The 19,550-nt window shown below is 40.7% G+C and overlaps 1 protein-coding gene across 1 annotated transcript in view; it reads left to right on the top strand.

Moving 5' to 3' along the window:
* The window catches only part of PSMA5 (proteasome 20S subunit alpha 5), a gene marked incomplete at its 5' end in the record, with an annotated part of 32,739 nt that overhangs the window by 8,448 nt on the left and 4,741 nt on the right, over nucleotides 1–19,550 (top strand). The window contains 6 exons of the mRNA XM_080692861.1: nucleotides 5,781–5,907; nucleotides 8,503–8,570; nucleotides 9,665–9,772; nucleotides 10,137–10,195; nucleotides 11,639–11,741; nucleotides 15,578–15,664. Of these exons, the coding sequence (XP_080548987.1) occupies nucleotides 5,781–5,907; nucleotides 8,503–8,570; nucleotides 9,665–9,772; nucleotides 10,137–10,195; nucleotides 11,639–11,741; nucleotides 15,578–15,664 (552 nt within the window). The remainder of the gene's footprint in view (nucleotides 1–5,780; nucleotides 5,908–8,502; nucleotides 8,571–9,664; nucleotides 9,773–10,136; nucleotides 10,196–11,638; nucleotides 11,742–15,577; nucleotides 15,665–19,550) is intronic.

The following is a 19,550-nucleotide window of genomic DNA, read 5'->3' as shown; positions in this document are numbered from 1 at the left end:
CCCGGCTCATGAAGTATTTTAAAATTCTAAGCTTGTTTTTCTTCCTCCCTTTCTTTCTCCTCACCTCCCCTTCCCTCCCTTCCCAGTGCTGGGAATTAAACCCAGGCCTTACTCATGCCAGGCAAGCACTGTACTTCTATACACCCAGTAGTACTTCTCATTCTTTTTTTTGGGGGGGTGGGTACTCGGTAGAGATTGAACCCAGGATCATTCTACCATACCCCCGGCCCTATTTTTTTATTCCTTGTTTTGAAACAGGGACTCACTAAGTTGTGATGTGCCTCACTAAGTAGTTGAGGCTGGCTTTCAACCTGCGATCCTCTTCTCTCAGCCCCCCCAAGTAGTATCTCTCATTGTTATTAGTATTCTGCTCCTTTTTTTATTTTTTGTTATTTGCTGTACAGAATATTGAGCCCAGGGACATTTGACCTCTGAGCTATACCTCCAGCCCTATTTTTTAATTAATTAATTTGTGTGTGTGTGTGTGTGTGTGTGTGTGTGTGTGTGTGTGTGTGTAGTACTGGAAATTGAATTCCAGAGGCATTCTACCTCTGAGCTAAACCCCAGACCAATTTTCTTATTTGGAAACAGGGTCTTTCTAGGTTGCTGAGAGCTTCACTATGTTTTTGAAGCTGTCCTCAAACCTGCGATCATCCCGTCTCGGCCTCCCAAGAACTAGGACTATGAGAATGTGCCACCACCACGTCTGGCTTTGGTTTTTATTTTGAAACAGTCTCACTAAGTTGTGGAGGACCTTACTGAGTAGCTGAAGCTGGCTTTGAACTTGCAGTCCTCCTATCTCAGCCTCTCAAGTACCGAGGTTACAAGTGTGTACCATCACACCTGGCTAGCATTCTGTTCTTGTTTTATGGGTGAAATATTTTTCTTCAGGAATTTTTCTTTTCTAATTTTGCTTTAAAATTATTTCCTCTGGAAACCCCAGTAGAGCATGGAGGAGGCCTAGTGGGGGTTAAGGAAGGAAATGCTTCTGCTAATGTTATATACATATATGAAATTACTAATGCTTAATCTCAATATTGTGTATGGGGAAGGGGAGAAAGTAGGGAGGGAGCCAGGGGAAAACTCACCAAGTGCTATGTGCATGTCTGTCCCTATTACTTTGAACTATATTATGATAAAAGACTATAATGCACCAGTAAAAATATATAAAAAATAGATAAATTCTCTTAAACCGGTCTGGTTTTAGAGGTATGTTTTTTTCAAACTGCAGGTCGCAACCTATTTATGGATATTGAAATCAATTAGTAGTCATGAGGAATATTTTCTCTGTAAGACAAATAGAGCATTAATGTGTTTCTTAGTGTGAATTTGGCCATAGTTTAAAAACCACTGCTTTTAGAGAAAACTGCCTCTTCATTTATGCCAAGAGGTATTCTGATTGCAAGCCTCTAAGAGCTGAGTGGGGGAAAAATGGTTGGGTTTTTGAACATTAGGTTTGTGTATTTTTACTCATTTGCCTGGGTTTTGGTCTTGTACTCCCCCTTTGCCTGTGCTGAGTGTCCTGTACCCCAAAGATTGTACTGCTTTACCTTCTTCAGAGAATAAGCCTGCAGTCTCCTTCAGGTGTGGGGTTAGGGGTTATCATGTAACTATAGCATAATAAAGGATGGGGTCTGGGAGTCTGTTTAAGTAGGTATTGAACTCTCTTACAGTTTTTAGCTTCTCCTTCATTTCCAATTTCAGAAATCTTGGTTGTCAGCATTTCAGTTTTTGGAGTCCTGTGATAAAAATCAGGTTAATTATCACTAACCTTGGTGTAGTAGGGGTCGAACCCAGGGGCATTCTACCTCTGAGATACACCCCCAGCCCTCCTCTAAGTTTTTATTTTGAAACGGGGCCTCAGTAAGTAGCTGAGGTTGGCTGTGAACCTGTGATCTTCCTATCTCAGCCTCCCAAGTACTGAGATTACAAGTGTGTACCATCACACCTGCCTATCTTTTTAGCTAGCCTCAGAATTTTATTACTTTTGTCTGCTCCAGTTCTTTTTGCCTTTTTAGATATATGCTTGTGTGTGTGTTTAAAGTTTACTTTGTTTTTGTAGGAATGGAATCCAGGAGTGTTCTACCTGTGAGCCTGTGAGCTATACCCCATACGCCTATTATATTATTTTTCTAAACAGGGTTTTGCTAAGTTATCCCATGCTGGCCTTGAACCTGCAATCTTTCTATCTCAACCTCCCAAGTACATGTGTTGTGTGGCCACAGGCCCAGCTTTTGTCTATTTTTTAAACCCTTTAATCTTAGATTAACAGATTTGAGGAGGGTACACCTAATATATGTACTCAATCTGTATCTTTAATTAAAAGCAAGAACATTGATTTTTTTTTTTTTACATAAGATTTTTTTTTTTTTTTTTTTTTTTTTTTTTTTTTTTGGTGGTACTGGGGATGGAACCCTTCTACCTCTGGGCTACACTTCCAGACCTATTTTATATTTTATTTGGAAACAGGGTCTCTTAAGCCAGCAAGGCTGTCTTCAAAACTGTGCGATCCTCTTGTCTCTGCCTCCCATGCGTGGGGATTACAAGCGTGCGCTACCATGCCCGGCTTACATAAGATTTTTTTTTACAGTTCATCTCCTATAGTTATGAATGTATTCATTGATTTAAATACTTTGCAAAAGCCGGGCATGGTGGCACACGCTTGTAATCCCTGCTCTTGGGAGGCAGAGACAGGAGGATCGTGCAGGTTCAAAGCCAGATACGTGCGCTGGCTTAGGAGACCCTGTTTCCAAATAAAAATGTAAAAATAGGTCTGGGAGTGTAGCCTGGAGGTAGAAGGGCCTCCAGGAACCCCAGTACCACATAATAATAATAATAATAATAATAATAATAATAATAATAATAATAATAAAAAATAAATACTTGGTAAAGAGTGGTATATATAATATTTCTAAGGAAAGTCGCAGCTTTATGCATTTGAAAGTAACATGTATGAAACGTGATCACTCAGTCTGCAAACATGTTAAGTATGTTGTACATAAAGATTTCAAGGAATTCTTCGGAACTTTTTTGCAATAACAGGCCCAAGTCTGATACTCACACTTGGCCGGTCATTGCTTTATAGAACTAACTAAACATAATAGGAATTCAGAGGAGAGCGCAACATCATGGAAATCTGTGAGTAATGCGGAATTTGAAGGGGCAGAAGGAAGAATGTATTCTAGGGAGATAGCTTTAGCAGAGGTACAAAGGTAGGCCATCATGTGGCATGAGCAGATGGGTTGGGCTGTATCTACAGGTTCAAGGCCAGCATGGGACAACTTAGCAAAACCCTGTTTAGAAAATAATATAATAGGCGTATGTAGCTCGGAGGTACAATGCCCCTGGGTTCCATCCCCAGTACCACCAAAAAAAAAAAATTAATAATAATAATAATCTGTATAAGCTGGACATAGTGGCTCACACTTGTAATCCACAAGAGGATCGTGGTTGGAGGACAGCCTCAGCTACTACTTAGTGAGGCCCTTTGAAACTCAGTGAGACCCTGTTTCAAAATAAGGAATAAAACATAGGACTGGGGGTATAGCTCAAAGGTAGATTGCTCCTGGGTTCCATCCCAGTACCACACACACACACAAAAAAAATTGTTCCATTTTTTAAATGTTTTTATTGGTGCATTGTAGTTTCACATCATAATGTAAATAATATTGACAATGTTATACATGCACACAGCACTTGGTGCCGTCCCCCTGCCCCTGCTGCCTCCCCCTTCCAGTACAGAGTACTGAGGTTGAAATTGGTATTTTCACATATGTATACATAGTCAGTGGTAGTAATTCTATTAATGAACCTTACTCTTTCCCCCGTCCTCCCCCTGGACCACCTCCCTGGTTCTACTGAGGTTTCTCCTCTCTTACCTGGAGTCCCTTTGGTATCCCAATTACTTCCTAGCTTGCACATTTAGAGAAAACATATGACCCTTGACCTTCTATGACTAGCTGATCTCACTTAACATAATGTTCTTCAGGTTTTCTTGCAAATGACATTTTGTTCTTTATTGCTGAGTAGAATTCCATTGTGTGCATATTCCATAATTTTGTAATCTACTTATCTGTTGGTGGATACCTAGGTTGGTTCCATTATTTGGCTATTGTGAATTATGCTGCTATGAACATGGGTATGCATGTATTACTGTAGTTCTCTGATTTCAGCCCCTTGGGAAAGATGCCCAGGAATGGTATAACTGGATTATATGGTGGATACATTCCCAGTTTTCTGAGGAATCTCCACAGTGATCTCCATAGTGGCTGTACTAATTTGCAGTTCTATCAACAGTGTAGAAGAGTTCCAATTTCCCCAAATCCTTACCAACATTTATTGTTTTTTGTCTTCTTGGTGACTGCCATTCTGACTGGGATTAGATGGAATCTCAGTGTAGTTTTGGTTTGCATTTTTCTGATTACTAATGATGTTGAACATTTTTTCACGTATTTATTGGCCATTTGTATCTCTTCTTTTTGTAAAGTGTCTATTAAACTAGTTTTTGGGGGTTTTTTTTACAGGTCTAGGGATGGAACCCAGGGGCAGTTGACCTTCAAGCTACACCCCTTGCCCTATTTTGTATTCTTTATTTTGAAATAGGGTCTCACTAAGTTGCAGAGGTCCTCATTAAGTAGCTGAGGCTGTCCGCGAACCACGATCCTCTTGGCTCTTAAACTAGTATTTTAAGCTAGGCGTGGTGGCACATACTTGTATGTAATCCTAGTACTTGGGAGGCTGAGACAGCCTCAGCAACTTAGGTCCTCTGCAAGTTAGTGAGACCCTGTTTTAAAATAAAAAACTAAAATAGAGCTGGTGGTGTAGCTATGTGGGTGAATGCCCCCAAGTTCTATCCCCAGTAACACACTAACACACACACACACACACACACACACACACTTAGTATGCTAATGTTGTTGATGATGGTGATTTTTTTCTCTTCCCTCTCTCTTTTTTCCTCTTCTCTTTTCTTTTCTGGAGACCATACAAGTTTAGGAAGTATTACCTTTTGGGACAAATTTAGATGACAAAGGTGAAAATGGACAAGGTCCAGAAAAAATAATTAGAGTTTTATTTCTTTCTTGCCTGCTCTGTTTACATTATTTTATTTATTTTGTGTATGTGTGGAGAGGTACTGGGAATGGAACCCAGGGCATTCTACTCCAGGCTATACTCCAGACCTGTTTTATTTTTTATTTGGAAGCAGGATCTTGCTAAGTTGCTGAGAGCCTCGCTAAGTTCCTGAGGCTGGTTTTGAATCTACAATCCTCCCATTTCAGCCTTTCCAGTACTGGTATTACAAGCATGTGCCTCCACGCCTGGCCTTTTCAGATGTTTTCAAGACCTTGTTGTAATTCCTTTTTTTGGGGGGTGGGGGTGGGTGTGGTACGGGAATTAAACCTATAAGCATTCTACCTCCATGCTATGCCCTCAGTCCTATTTTTATTTTCAAATAGTGTCTAAGTTGTGGAGGTTCTCACTAAGTTGCTGAGATTGGCCTTGAACCTGCGGTCTTCCTGTCTCAGCCTCCCAGCTATTAAAATTACAAGGGTGAACCACCACACCCAGCTGGACTTTCTCTTTAGAAGCACAAAATTGTGCAAATCAGTTTTCTTGCTATTGACAAGAAATTACTTATTAGGGTGCTTCTTGTCCTCTGTGCATATTAAATGTGGATAATTGAAGCTTCTGTTTTGTGATGATATACAGAGACTTTTGGTGAGTATGTGGTGAGACTATTCTTTGACTTGTACATGGTAACATAACATATTTCTTTTTAGCTTGGTTCTACAGCCATTGGGATCCAGACATCAGAAGGTGTATGCCTAGCTGTGGAGAAGAGAATTACCTCTCCACTCATGGAACCTAGCAGCATTGAGAAAATTGTAGAAATTGATGCCCATATAGGTAAGGAGTAGGGGAAAGCTGTTCTGTAGGACCCAGGCTGGGTTAATTTGTCTTTTTTTTTTTTTTTTTTTTTTTTTGTGGTCCAGGGGCAATCTACCTCGAACTATACCCCTAGCCTTTTTTTAAAAAATTATTTATTTTGAAATGGGGTCTCACTGAGTTGCAAAGGGCCTCACTAAGTAGCTGCGGCTGTCCGTGAACTGTGATCCTCCTGTCTCAGCCTCCCAAATGCTGGGATTACAAGCATGTGCCACCACACCCAGCTTAATTTGTCTTGTGGATGTTCCAGGGCAGGTTCATTACATGAATTTTTGTCTCCCCTGGTTAGCTGTCGTTTTCCAGGCAGTAGGCCAGTGTGCAAACTGAGAAGTAGCATCTGCAGGGCTCATTTATGTTAAACCTACTCCCAGAAATGCCTGTCTCCCTCCCGTTTATCTTTTGTAGTTCTAGGACTTGAACCCATAGTCTCTTGCATGTTAACCAAACATTTTACCACTGAGGAATACCCCCAGCCCTCCCTCAAATTTGGACTTGGCAGATACGATGGTGGTTGATGTATGTAAAGATTGAGTCATAGGCTAGTTTACAGTGATGGCTGGGCTTCACTGTTAGCCCTGGTAGGAGGCCACCAGGAGCAGAGCATCCTGTGTTGGAGGGAGAGTGTCCACTGAGAAGAGAGGAAGTCTCGAGGATCTTTGAAGTATTCAAGGTTCAGAGAGTTCTAAGAATGATAAACTGATCAAGTCAGTCTTTTTCCTCCTGTCTCTTCCTTCCCCTTCTTTGGTCTTTAGTATAATTCTCATTGCTTCTACAATGTCAGGGTATATAGTTCTGCAATTATAGGGTTATATATATTTATGCCATGGCATTTGAGTTGGCTATTCAAATTTTCCTATCTAGTCATCTTAATTATTGAAACGTTGGTAATATAATTAATTGCCTGAAAACAAAAGAACCAGATACCCTGGTGACCATGGGAAAATGGTATTATCTCATTCTTAGAAACAAACAGATTTACTCTTTTTCAGTTAGAACATGTGTCTACTTTATCTCAAGTCTCCTATCTTTTGGAGGTAGGTCAGTGCCACTTCAACAAATAGACAAATATATTGTGCTAGACATCAAGGACACAGACAAGAATAAGACGTGGTCTTTGTCTACTAGAGTCTACTGTTAATTGTGGTGCTGGACATGTAAATAAGTAAATATAGTTTTGTTATAGGTGTTAAGAAAGGGATGTGGTGGTGCGTGCTTGTATTCCCAGCATTTAGGAGGCTGAGACAGGATTGCGGTTTCAAGGATAGCCTTAGCTATTGCTTAGTGAGGTCCTTTGCAACTCAGTGAAACCCTGTTTTAAAATAAAGAATAAAAAATAGGGCTGGAGTAGGCGTGGAGGTAGAATGCCTTGGGTTCCATCCTCAGTACCACCAAAAAAAAAAAAAAAAAAAGGCTCTAATGTGTGCTCTAATTTTTCCTGGGATGAGTGATAGTGGAATTTTCAGAAAAAGATTCCATAAAGGTGATGCTTACGCCGAGTCTCAATCTGGAAGATAGGAAGTGTTTGCTAGGCAAATAAATGTCTGAGTATAGCAGAGGAAAACATTCTAGTAAGAAGGAATAGAAATGAACAAAGCTATAGTGGTATAAAATATAATGGCACAGCGTGTTAGGATGACTGGGAGCTAAGGCATAAGATATGAATCTGGGTCAAGAGTGTCTAAGTCATTTTTCACCTTGCTAAAAAGCTTAGGCTTGATCCTTGCACTGATGGGGAAAGTTTTAAGCCGTGAGGTAATATATCCCATTATAATTTTAGAAAGACCACTCTGATAACAGTGTTAAAGGTAAGCTGAAGGAGGCTGAGACTGGAGGCAAGGAGACCAGTTCAGAAATGTTTTAATAGTCCTAACAAAGGGATAATGAAGGCTTTAACTAAGGCAGTGACCAGAAAATGGAGAGGAAAAGACTCGTGCCAGACGGGTCAGTCAGGTAGAGACTAGTAGAACTTGGGATCTGATTGGTTGTGATGGCCAAGGAAGAAGATGAAGTATAGAAGGGAAATGGATGGCTAAGTGAGTGCTATATCCAGATAGAAGTATTAAGGGGATCACTGGCTTTTTAGATCTGACATCTAGAGAGAAACATAGGATGAGATTTAGGTTTAAGTCATGGCATATAAGTAACAGTTCTAGCCATAACCTTGGCATCCTGGACCATCAAGCAAACTTTCAATATAGTTAGATGGTTTGTTTGGGACACGGAAGTGAAAAGGCTTTTGATAATTATTCCCAAGGTCTTCTACTGTAGCCCATAGTTTTCTTTTTTTGTTTCTCAGGTTGAGCTGTTGGTGTTTGTTTAGTTCATCATGGCCTACAAAGAGTGTTAAAGGGATTTTTAGAGATGATAATATGTGGAAATTGTCCGTCTTCTACCTTATCATTTGGACTTCTGTGTCATTGTGGGATATTTTGATTATTTGCTTGTTGCCCTGGGATTGCTGCCATGGTTTCACTCCAGAATTTCATTATTTCTTGAGTGTATAAGAAAGATCGATAAAAATTTGACCACTGGGTCACTGCTGCTTTTGTATTGCAGGTTGTGCTATGAGTGGGCTAATTGCTGATGCTAAGACATTAATCGATAAGGCCAGAGTGGAAACACAGGTAAAATGGGCATCTTCTCTCCTTTTTACTATGATGCTTGAGTTCCTTGTTCAGTGATGAAATAGTGCTGGAGCAGCATTGCAGCTGTATGTTAATATTAGATGTGGTTCTTGGGAGTCCTTTTGGGTAGAATTTTGTTACAATTTCCCAGGGCTTAGGGTTTAGCCATCTAATCATTGCAGCTTCAAGGAAGCTCTAGTCCATCTCTTGCTTCTTCTGGGTTTGCCTTACATAAAACACGTGTTACACTGCGCTCTGTTCCCTGATTGACTGGGAGTGCCTTGGCAGGAGGTGGTCATAGTTAAAGGACATTTTCCCTCCACTTGCCTTTCTTACTAGTCTTGTAAGAAGTTGCTCTGCCCTGGTAAATAACGACTCGTACCAGGTGACAAATACTTGTTAGAAATACTGGGCTTATATTGTTTTTTAAGCTGAATACCTGTGACCTGGAGAGTAGGGTAAGTACTGGTTAAGAAGAGTGATTTACTGAGAGTAGCAGAATGATAAGATAGGGTCTTTAGTCTCTTTTATTTTTGAAATAGGGTTTCACTGAGTTGCGAAGGGCCTCGCTACGTAGCTGAGGCTGTCCGTGAACCGCAGTCTTCCCTTCTCAACCTCCTGAATGCTGGCATTACAAGCATGCTCCACCACGCCCAGCTTCTAAAAACTTTTTATTTTTTATTTTTGGCACTGGGGTTGGACACAGGGGAATTCTACCTCTGAGCTACAGTCCTCTTTTCTTTTTCTTGCACCACGACGCCTGGCAAAATAGGTCTTTGAGAGAAAGTGGTGCTTGATTGTTGCATTCATTTTGTAAAAAGACTAAACTCGGTAGAAAGAGTAAGCTTTTAGGGTTTACCCTATTTTTCAAGAGAATAATACTCTAGTTCAGTCTTCTCTCAGAGCCCTTTTGATTTGCTTATTTCTGTAGCCCTTTTTCTTCTCATGGTTCCAAGCAGCCAGTTTCTAATATTAATATGGAAAAACATACTCGAGCCATCAGTTTCCAGCCACAGTTCAAAGGGAGGAGTGTTGTGATGACCTGCTTTATTGCTCATCTTATTAGCAGTGTGTGCCATTCTTTGATCTTCTAGAACCACTGGTTTACCTACAACGAGACAATGACAGTGGAGAGTGTGACCCAGGCTGTGTCTAATCTCGCCCTGCAGTTTGGAGAAGAGGATGCGGATCCAGGCGCCATGGTGAGTGTGATGCTTGTGTCATGTTACTTACTGTTCAGTAGGGCTTAGGACATTTGTCCTCTGTGCATGCCTTTTTCAGCCCTCCCTCACCTTTTTTATGGTGCTGGGGATTTAGCTCAGGGGCATTCTACCTCTGAGCTTTACCCCAAGACCAATTTTTAAATTTTTATTTGGAAATAGGGTCTCGCTAAGTTGCTGATAGCCTCACTAAGTTGTTTAGGCTGACTTCGAACCTGCGATCCTCCTGTCTTAGCCTCCCAAGTGCTGAGATTACAGAGTATGCTCCATTCCTGGCAGCAGCCCCTCTTACCCTCTTATTCTGGCCACTTATCATATCATAGTACCTCTTGCTTTTTGGTTCTAGTCTCGTCCCTTTGGAGTAGCACTCTTGTTTGGAGGAGTTGATGAGAAAGGACCCCAGCTGTGAGTACCATTTTTGCCTGTGTTGTTCTGCTATTGGGGTGAGGATGGTAATTATTTTAATTTGGAGTGGGAACTGAGAGTTTACATTAACTCAAAACTCAGAAGATTATCATAGAGTTAGAAAAATAGAAGGGCTTCTAACCCTAAAGTTTGTTGATTCTGTGCTGTTTGTTTTATTTGGTACTGTGGATTGAACCCAGAGGCACTGTACCTTCAAGCTCTACCCAGCCCAATTTTTTACTTTGAAACCGGGTCTCACGAGGTTGATGAAAATCTGGCTATTTGCTGAGGCTGTCCTCAAACCTGCAGTCCTTCTGTCTCAACCTCTCAAATACTGAAATTAGAGGCATGCACCACCACACCTGACAATTCTATGCTACTTATAAAACAAATTTGGAGTCTGTAAAGAACCCCCATTGGGACCAGTGCACATTCTGGGAAGAATTAGAAGTAACTTTGTTACTCAAGTCAGGAGATATCTTAGAGCTTTTCTTTGAAGTGTTGATCTGCTCCTCATTCTCAAATATTATTAATTAGGCAAACATAAGTGTCATAGTTATATATATTGTACTGTACTTATAAATCTTGAAGTTAGGAATTTTCTTCAGTTATTTATTCATTTTTATGGTAGTAGGGGTTGAACCCAGGGGCATTCTTTTACCTCTGAGCTACACCCTCAGCCCTATTTTAATTTTGAAACAGGGTCTTACTAGGTTGTGGAGGTCCTCACTAAGTTGTTGAGGTTGGCTGTGATCCTGTGATTCCCCTGTCTCAACCTCCCAAGTACTGGGATTATAAGTGTGTGTCACCATGCTTGACCTTTTTTTTTTTTTTCAGTAGTAGAACTCAGGGACATTCTACTTCCAAGTGACACCCCTAGTCCTAGACCTATTTTTTATTCTTTATTTTGTAACAGGGTCTCACTGAGTTGTGGAGGGTCTCACAATTAGCTAAGGCTGGTCAAGAACCTGTGATTCTCCTATCTCAGCCTCCCAAGTATTGGGATTAGAAGCGTGCACCACCATGCCTTGTTTATGCCCGACTCTTAAATCCTTTTAAAAGATGTACTTTCGCTGGGCATGGTGGCACACACTTGTAATCCCAGCATTTGGGAGGCTGAGACAGGAGGATTGCAGTTCTCAGCCAGCCTCAGCTACTTAGAGAGGCCCTTGGCAAGTCAGACCCTCTTTCAAAATAAAAAGAATAAAAAAAGGGCTGGGGGTGTAGCTTGGAGGTAAAATGCCTGGAGGTCTGTCCCAGTCCCCCCAAAAGAATCTACTTTCTCAAAACATAAAATGTCTTTTGGAGCTTTTGCTTTAGTAGTCCAGGGGCATTTTCTTGCTATAAGGCCAAACATTTATACTTTTTAAAAATGCGCATTTTTAAAAAGTAAGACATTTAAAAAATAAGACTTAAGCAGTCTTCCTTTTGGGTGTTTTGCAGGTTTCATATGGACCCTTCTGGGACTTTTGTACAGTGTGATGCTAGAGCGATTGGCTCTGCTTCAGAGGGTGCCCAGAGCTCTTTGCAAGAAGTTTACCACAAGGTAATTAAGCATTCTCAGAACTTATATTACTTTTTAAGTCAAGGTATAATAAACTAAGCTGATAAAGCACCAGTACAGCTTGAGAAGATTGTAATGTTGAAAGAAGTTCTGTGGCTTAAGTTTATGTGTTATTCTAAATAATGTGCTTTCATTTCACAACGTTCACAGCATCTTCATCAAGAGTGGATTCTATCTCAAGAAACTACTTTCGGGTGTATTCATTTCGAGTCACTGCCCCCATGCCAGTTTGGCATAGGGCTGTATTTCCTTTTTCTGTATTTCTATCTTTCTAATAAACTTCTTTAAATTAAAAAAAAAAAAACCTACTTTCTTTGTACATCCTTAAGAAGCAAGTTCTTGATGGGCAGGGTTGCTCATACCTGTAATTCCAGTACTTGGGAGGCTGAAAGGGGAGGATTACAGGTTTGAGGCCAGCCACAACAACTTAGTGAGGCCCTCAACAATTTAGTGAGACTCTGTTTGAAGGGGGTAAAAAAAGGCTGTAGTTCAGTACACCCCTGAGTTCCATCTCCAGTGCCCTGCCACATATACACATAAAAATAATAATAATTAGGTAATTAATTTTTTAAAAAAGGAGCAGCTTCTCATTTGTTAAAAAGTTTTTATTATGAGCTGGGCATGGTGGCACATGCCCATAATCCCAGTACTTAGGAGGCTGAAACTGGAGGTTTGAAGCCAGTTCTAGCAACTCAGTGATGTCCTGTCTCAATAAAAAAGGGGCTGAAGAGTGTAGCTCAGAGGTGAATGCCACTGGATTCGATCTCAGTACAAAAAAAAGAAAGAAAGTAAAAGAATCTTTGGGGATTGCAGCAATTCAGTCACATTTTTGGGCTCCACTTCTGTCTCTAGTTGCTTTCATCCATGATGGCTGGATAAACTTCTTTCAAACTCCAGTTAATTTTGATATTTTGACCTTGTCTCTTATATCATGAATGTTCTTAATGAAATCCAGAATGGTAAATCCTTTCCAGGAGATGATTAATTTACTTTGCCCAGATCCATCAGAGGAATTCCTATCTTAGGCAGCTATAGCCTTACAAGATATATTTCTTAAATAATAAGACTTGAAAGTTGAAATAATTCCTTGCCCTGTGAGCCACAGAATGGATGTTATGTTGGCAGGCATGAAAACATTAATTTCATTGTGAACCTCCATTAGTGTTCTTGGGTGACCAGGAACATTGTCAATGAGTGGTAAAATTTTGAAAGGAATCTTTTTTTGTGAGCAGTGTGTCTCAATAACAGGCTTAGTGTATTCGGTAAACTCTGTAAATAGATGTGCTGTCATCTAGGGTTTTTTGCTCCATTTAAAGAGGGTAAACCGCCCAGTACTTGGGAGGCTGACACAGGATTGCAGGTTCACAGCCAGCCTTAGCTACTTGGTGAGGCCCTCTGCAACATGGTGAGACCCTGTTTCAAAATAAAGAATAAAAACTGGGGCTGGGGTATAGGTTGGAGGTAGAATGCCCCTGGGTTCAATTCCCAGTACATCAAAAAAATAAAAATAAAGAGGATAAGCAAGCCAGGCATGGTGGTGCACACCTGCAATCCCAGTACTTGGTAGGCTTAGACAGGAGGATCACAGGTGTGTGGCCAGCTCAGCAACTTAGGCCCTTCAGAACTTAGTGAGACCCTGTCCTCCTCGAGGGCCCAACAATTTTTAGAATGGTAAATGAGCACTGGGTTCAACTTAAAGTTACCAGCTACATTGGACCTGCTGAGAAAGTCAGCCTGTTCTTAGAAGCTATGAAGTTGGGCTGTGAAATTTCTCTCCAGCTATGAATTTCTAGATGGTATCTTCCAGTGTGAGGCTGTTTGGTCTACTCTGAAAATCTGTTTGTCCTTGTGGCCCCTATCTCAGTGATAGCAGCTAGATCTGGTAACTTGCTTCTGCCCCTCCCGCCGGCACTTGCTTCATCTTGTACTTTATATTATGGAGATGGCTTCTTTCCTTAAATGTCATAATCAGTCTCTGCTAGCTTTAGACCCTTTTCTTCTGTAGCTTCCTTAACCACTCATGCTACATAGAGTTGAAAAGAATTCAGGGCTTGCTCTGGATTAGATTTTGGTTTAAGGGAATATGGCAGCTGATTTGATATATCCAGACCACTAAAACTTTCTCCATATCAACAATAAAGCTGTCTCACTTTTTTATCATTCATATATTCACTGAGGTAACACTTTTAATTTCCATTAAGGGCTTTTCCTCTGCTTACAACTTTGCCAAACTGGCACAAGATGCCTACTAGCTTTTAGCCTGTGTTGGCTTTCAGTGTGCTTTCTTCACAAAGCTTAATCATTTCTAGTTTTTTATTTAAGGTAGAAATGTATGGCTATTCCTTTTACTTGAATACTTTGAGGCTATTATAGAGCTGTCAGTTGGCCCAATTTTAGTACTGTAGTGTCTTAGGGAATAGGGGGGCCTAAGAAGAGTGAACAGGGTGGAGTAATAGATGGTCAGGGAACAATCAGAACATCACTTTGCTTGTGGCATTCCAAAGTAGTTACCATAGTAACACCAAAGGTCCCGATAACAGGTCACCAAATGTACTACTAATGAAGTTTAAAATGTGAGGATTACCAGGGTGATACAGAGACAGGGAGCGAGCACATGCAGCTGGGAAAATGTTTTCCTTTTTTTTTTTTTTTTTTTTTTTCCGGTACTGGGGTTGGAACCCAGGGGCATTCTACCTCTGAGCTACACCTCCAGCCCTATTTTTTTTTTTTTTTTTATTCTTTATTTTGAAACAGGGTCTCACTAAGTTGCAAAGGGCCTCACTAAGAGGCTGTCCACAAACCGCTATCCTCCCCTCTCAGCCTCCCAAATGCTGGGATTACAAGTGTGCACTGCCACGCCCGGGTGGGAAAACGTTTTGACAGTGGATTCGATCAATACAGGGTTGCCACAGATCTACTAAATGCAGTAAAACAAAACATGAAGCTGGATGTGGTAGGGTGCACACCTCTAATCCTAGTACGTGACACATTAAGATAGAAAGATTGCAGGCTTAGGGCAGTATGGAAGTAACTTAGCAAGATTCTGTTTTAAATTAATAGGTCAAAGGTAGAATGCCCCTGGGGTTCAGTCCCTAGTATCTCAAAAAACAAAAAACAAAAAACAACAACAAAAAAAAAACCATAAGGTATGCCTGTAGTGTTGTTTATACATGCGTACATGCGGAGAAATTTAGGTACAGGTCAGGTATAAAGAGAGTGGATTTTCTAAATGGTTGGACTGCATTTTTATATCATTTAGGTATTATTATTCTTAATATATTGCCCATTTTGTTTCTAAATTTAATGCTAAATTCAGATGTACACTAGAGAAGTATGGCCCTTTCCTTTTCAAAGATCATTTACTGTATGAAAATTGGTGACTGTGGCTCAAAATAAGGATTTTATTTCTTTCTGAATAAATAGAGTATACTTTCTTAACATTTACTTGAATATTTATTTTTTATTTTTTTTCTTTTTTGGTGGTACTGGGGTTCCTGGAAACCCTTCTACCTCTGGGCTACGCTTCCAGACCTATTTTATACTTTTTTTTATACTTTTTTATTTGGAAACAGGGTCTCTTAAGCCAGCGCGATCCTCCTGTCTCCGCCTCCCAAGCGCGGAGATTACAAGCATGCGCCACCCCGCCCATCACATTTACTTGAATTTTGAAGATACTTATAATGTGCTATACAAAAAAAGATGTTTGATTTGTTAATATTTACTAAATCATATCTTCAGCGAGGTAAAGGGGAAATCTCTAAAGGAAGGAGAGATTATGTACAATTAATGGCTCATCTTCCCATCTTCTTTGTTTCAAGTCTATGACACTGAAAGAAGCCATCAAATCTTCACTGATCATCCTCAAACAAGTAATGGAGGAGAAGCTGAATGCAACTAACATAGAGGTATTTTTCTATCTTACTTTTTTTTCAGATATCATAATTCCCATTGATGAAGATCGAATAGATCAAGAAAATCACATCTTGCTGGGCATGGTGGTGCATGCCTGGATTCCTAGTACTTAGAAGGCTGAGACAGGAAGATTGAAGGTATAAAGCCAGCCTCAGCAAGTTAGGGACACCCTGTTTCAAAAGAAAAAAATAAGAGTGGGGCATGGTGACACCTGCCAGTACTTGGGAGGCTGAGACAGGAGGATCACAGATTCCAAGACAACCCCAGCAACTTAGTGAGATCTTTTTTTCCAAATAAAAATAAAAGAGAGCCAGGCATGGTGGCACATGCCTGTAATCCCAGTACTTGGGAGGCCGAGAAAGGAGGATTACACAGGTTCGAAGCCAATCTCAGCTACTTAGTGAGGCTCTCAGCAACTAAGTGAAACCCTGATTCCAAATAAAATATAAATAGGTCTGGGAGTGTAGCCCAGATGTAGAAGACCCCTGGGTTTTATCGCTAATAACACACACACACACAATTTTTTTTTCTTAATTAAAAAATAAAAGAGAGCTGGGCGTGGTGGCATATGTTTGTAATCTCTGCGCTGAGCTTGGGAGGCTGAGACAGGAGGATCACAAAGGTTCAAAGCCAGCCTCAGCTGCTTAGTGAGGCTGTCAGCAAATTAGTGAGACCCTATTTCCAAATAAAATATAAAATAGGTCTGGGAGTATAGCCCAAAGGTAGAAAGCCTCTGGGTTCCACCCTCAGTACCACCACAAAAAAAAAAAAAAATTTAAATTAAATAAATAAAATAAAATAAAAGAGAGCTGGGGGTGTATCTCAGAAGTAGATTGCCTCTGGGTTCAATTCCCAGTACCAATTAATTAATTAATTAAAATTTAAAAATAGGGCCAGGTTATCAGTAGCATTTCAGTAATCAGCTTTGTGGTAATGTCAGAAGCCAGAATTCAGTGAGTTGGACTGAAAGAGAAGTGATGAGATAAAAACACCAGGAGTATGTTGCAGTTTCAAGAAGATTCGTTAGTATGAGCTAAAAAAGGACTTTTGTCTCTTTAAGGATGGGGAAAGACTTAAATACTTTGTAAACTGAGGAAACTAGTAGATAGAAAAATGTTAAGCAAAAGTAGAGATCAGATAGTAAGAGAAAGTTCTAGAAGAGAGAAGGCATATTACAAACAAAGGAGTTGGTTTCAAAAAGCAGAATGAGTTCATCATACAAGTGTCCATTCTATGGCAGGTACTACTAGATGCCAGTGATACATAGTATGCTGCGTGGTGTAGAGGACATACAGATTGCAATACAACTTCTATAAAGCAGTCGAAATGTTTATAATGGCAGTAAGAACAGCTTGCTTTGCAAACCTGCGACTTAGACTAAAGCCCTGGGAAAGTGTCCTGGAGAGCTGATGTCTAGAGGAGGGGCATCGGTATTTCAGGAAGAGTCTGTAAAGGCTCAATGTAAACAGCTTTGTGCATAACAGGGAACTCTGAGGGCTGAATCTGACCAAATTGTGCGTATTCTTACTTAGAAATGCTGTGAATAGATAGGAGGAAATTGTGCGTGCGCGCGCGTGTGTGTGCGTGCATTATATGTTTACTTACATGTAAATGTATATATATTCCCCCATTGATGTACTGAGGATACAATCCAAGGCCTCATGTATGTATGCTAGACAAGCACTTTACTCTTAAGCTATATCCCCAGCCTGAATATTAAATTTCACTTAAAAAACTTAAAGGCCAAGCCTGGCGTGGTGGTGCACACTTGTAATCCCATTTTTTGGGAGGCTGAGACAGAAGGATCATGGTTTGAGGACAGCCTCAACTACTTAGTGAGGCCCTTTGCAACTCAGTGAGACCCTGTTTCAAAATAAAGAAAAAAAAATAGGTCTGGGGATGTAGCTCAGAGATAGAATGCCCCTGGGTTTTATCTCCAGTACCTCAAAAAAACAAAACTTAAAGGCCAAACGATTCTGAATCATAAATTAGTAATTAAACCAATCAACCTACCAGGATGTTTGTCAGCCTTACTTATGAGAAATGGATGGCTGGATTCATCCCTGATAGGAGATTGGCTAGTTAAGAACAGGAGTAGAAAGTACAGAGAGAGTGTGTGGTCAGTTTCTCACCAGTACAGCCAGGTTTCATAGTCTCTTATGAAAGGGGCAAAATTTGATACAAAATTGACTAAAAGAAGGGACTGGCTTAGAATAGGGGAGCTAAGGAATTTGAGAGGGTGGTGAGGGCTGGTTGACTTATTTTTTGAGCAATAATGGAGAAAAGGGAGTTTAAAATAAGGTTCTTCAGTGGAAAAAATATTTCATAAATAGTGTGTGTGTGTGTGTGTGTGTGTGTGTGTGTGTGTGTGTGTGTGTTACTGAAGATTAAACCCAGGGACGTTTTGCCTCTGAGCTATACCCGCCAGCCCTTTTTTTTTTTTTTTTTGGTAGTACTGGGGGTGGAACCCACAGGCTTTCTACCTCCGGGCTATACTCCCAGACTTTTTTTTATATATTTTATTTGGAAGCAGGGTCTCACTAAGTTGCTGAGAGCCTCACTAAGTAGCTGAGGCTGGTTTTGAACACGTGCGATCCTCCTGTCTCAGCCTCCCAAGCGCGGGGATTACAAATGTGCACCACCACGCCCGGCTTTTTTTTTTTTTTTTTTTTTTTTTTTTTTTGCGGGTCTGGGGACAGAACCCAGGGGCAGTCAACCTCTGAGCTACACCCCCTGCCCTATCTTTTATTTAATTTGAATCTCACTAAGTTGTGGAGGGCCTCACTAAGTAGCTGAGGCTGTCCGCGAACTGCGATCCTCCAGTCTCAGCCTCCCAAGCACAGGGATTACCAGCATGTGCCACCACGCCCGGCTCAAAATAATTTTTAAAAAGGGCTGAGGGTTTAGCTTGGAGGTAGAATGCTGGTTCAATTTTCAGTATTAAAAAAAAGAGGATAAAATAACCAGAATATCCACTCTGTAATACAAATGAGAATGAGGGAAGGAAAAAAACAAAAAAAAGAACTAATATGGAGAAAAGCAAGGCTATAGGCAGGAAGACCAGGAAACCTCTGAAAATATATCAAGGTAAGAAAAAAAGATGGTGGTGGGGAAACCTGAACAAATGATAGCACTGGGAAAAGGGATGGAGAAAAGGGCTATTTTATTATAAGGGGGCAAAACATGACCTTTTTTTGGTGGGTCTGGAGACATTTGACTTCCAAGCTACACCCCCTGCCCAATTTTTTATTCTTTATTTTGAAACGGTCTCACTGAATTGTGGAGGGCCTTACTAAGTAGCTGAGGCTGTCCGAGAACCGCATTCCTCCTATCTCTGCTCCCAAATGCTGGGATTACAAGTGTGCACCACCATGCCCAGCTAAAACATGACTTATTAAAAGAAAGGGAAATCAGCCAGGCATGGTGGCGCACGCTTGTAATACCCGATCTTCGGAGGCGGAGACAGGAGGATCACGAAGGTTCAAAGTCAGCCGCGCTGGCTTAAGAGACCCTGCTTCCAAATAAAAATATAAAAATGGGGTCTGGTCTGGGAGTGTAGCCCGGAGGTAGAAGGGCTTCCAGGAACCCCAGTACCACCAAAAAAAAAAAAAGGAAAGGAAAGGGAAATCAATGTCTTCCAGTTTTCTGGTGTGAATGACGTGTACATTGGTGGGGTTCTCAACCAAGATTAGAAACGAAAGAAGAAAAAATAGTTGTCTGGAAAGATAATTATATTAATTTTAGAACTGTCAAATTTGAGGTGAGAGAGCCCGGCATGGTGACACACGCTTGTAATCCTAGCTTTTCGGAGCCTGAGGCAGGAGGATTGTGGTTCGTGGACAGCCTCAGCTACTTAGGCATTCTGCAACTCAGCGAAAC

Source organism: Muscardinus avellanarius (genome assembly GCF_963383645.1).
Source record: "Muscardinus avellanarius genome assembly, chromosome: 3".
Lineage (NCBI taxonomy): Eukaryota > Metazoa > Chordata > Mammalia > Rodentia > Gliridae > Muscardinus > Muscardinus avellanarius.
The sequence above is the reverse complement of the archived record's forward strand: the minus strand, read 5'-3'. Positions and strand labels throughout refer to the sequence as shown.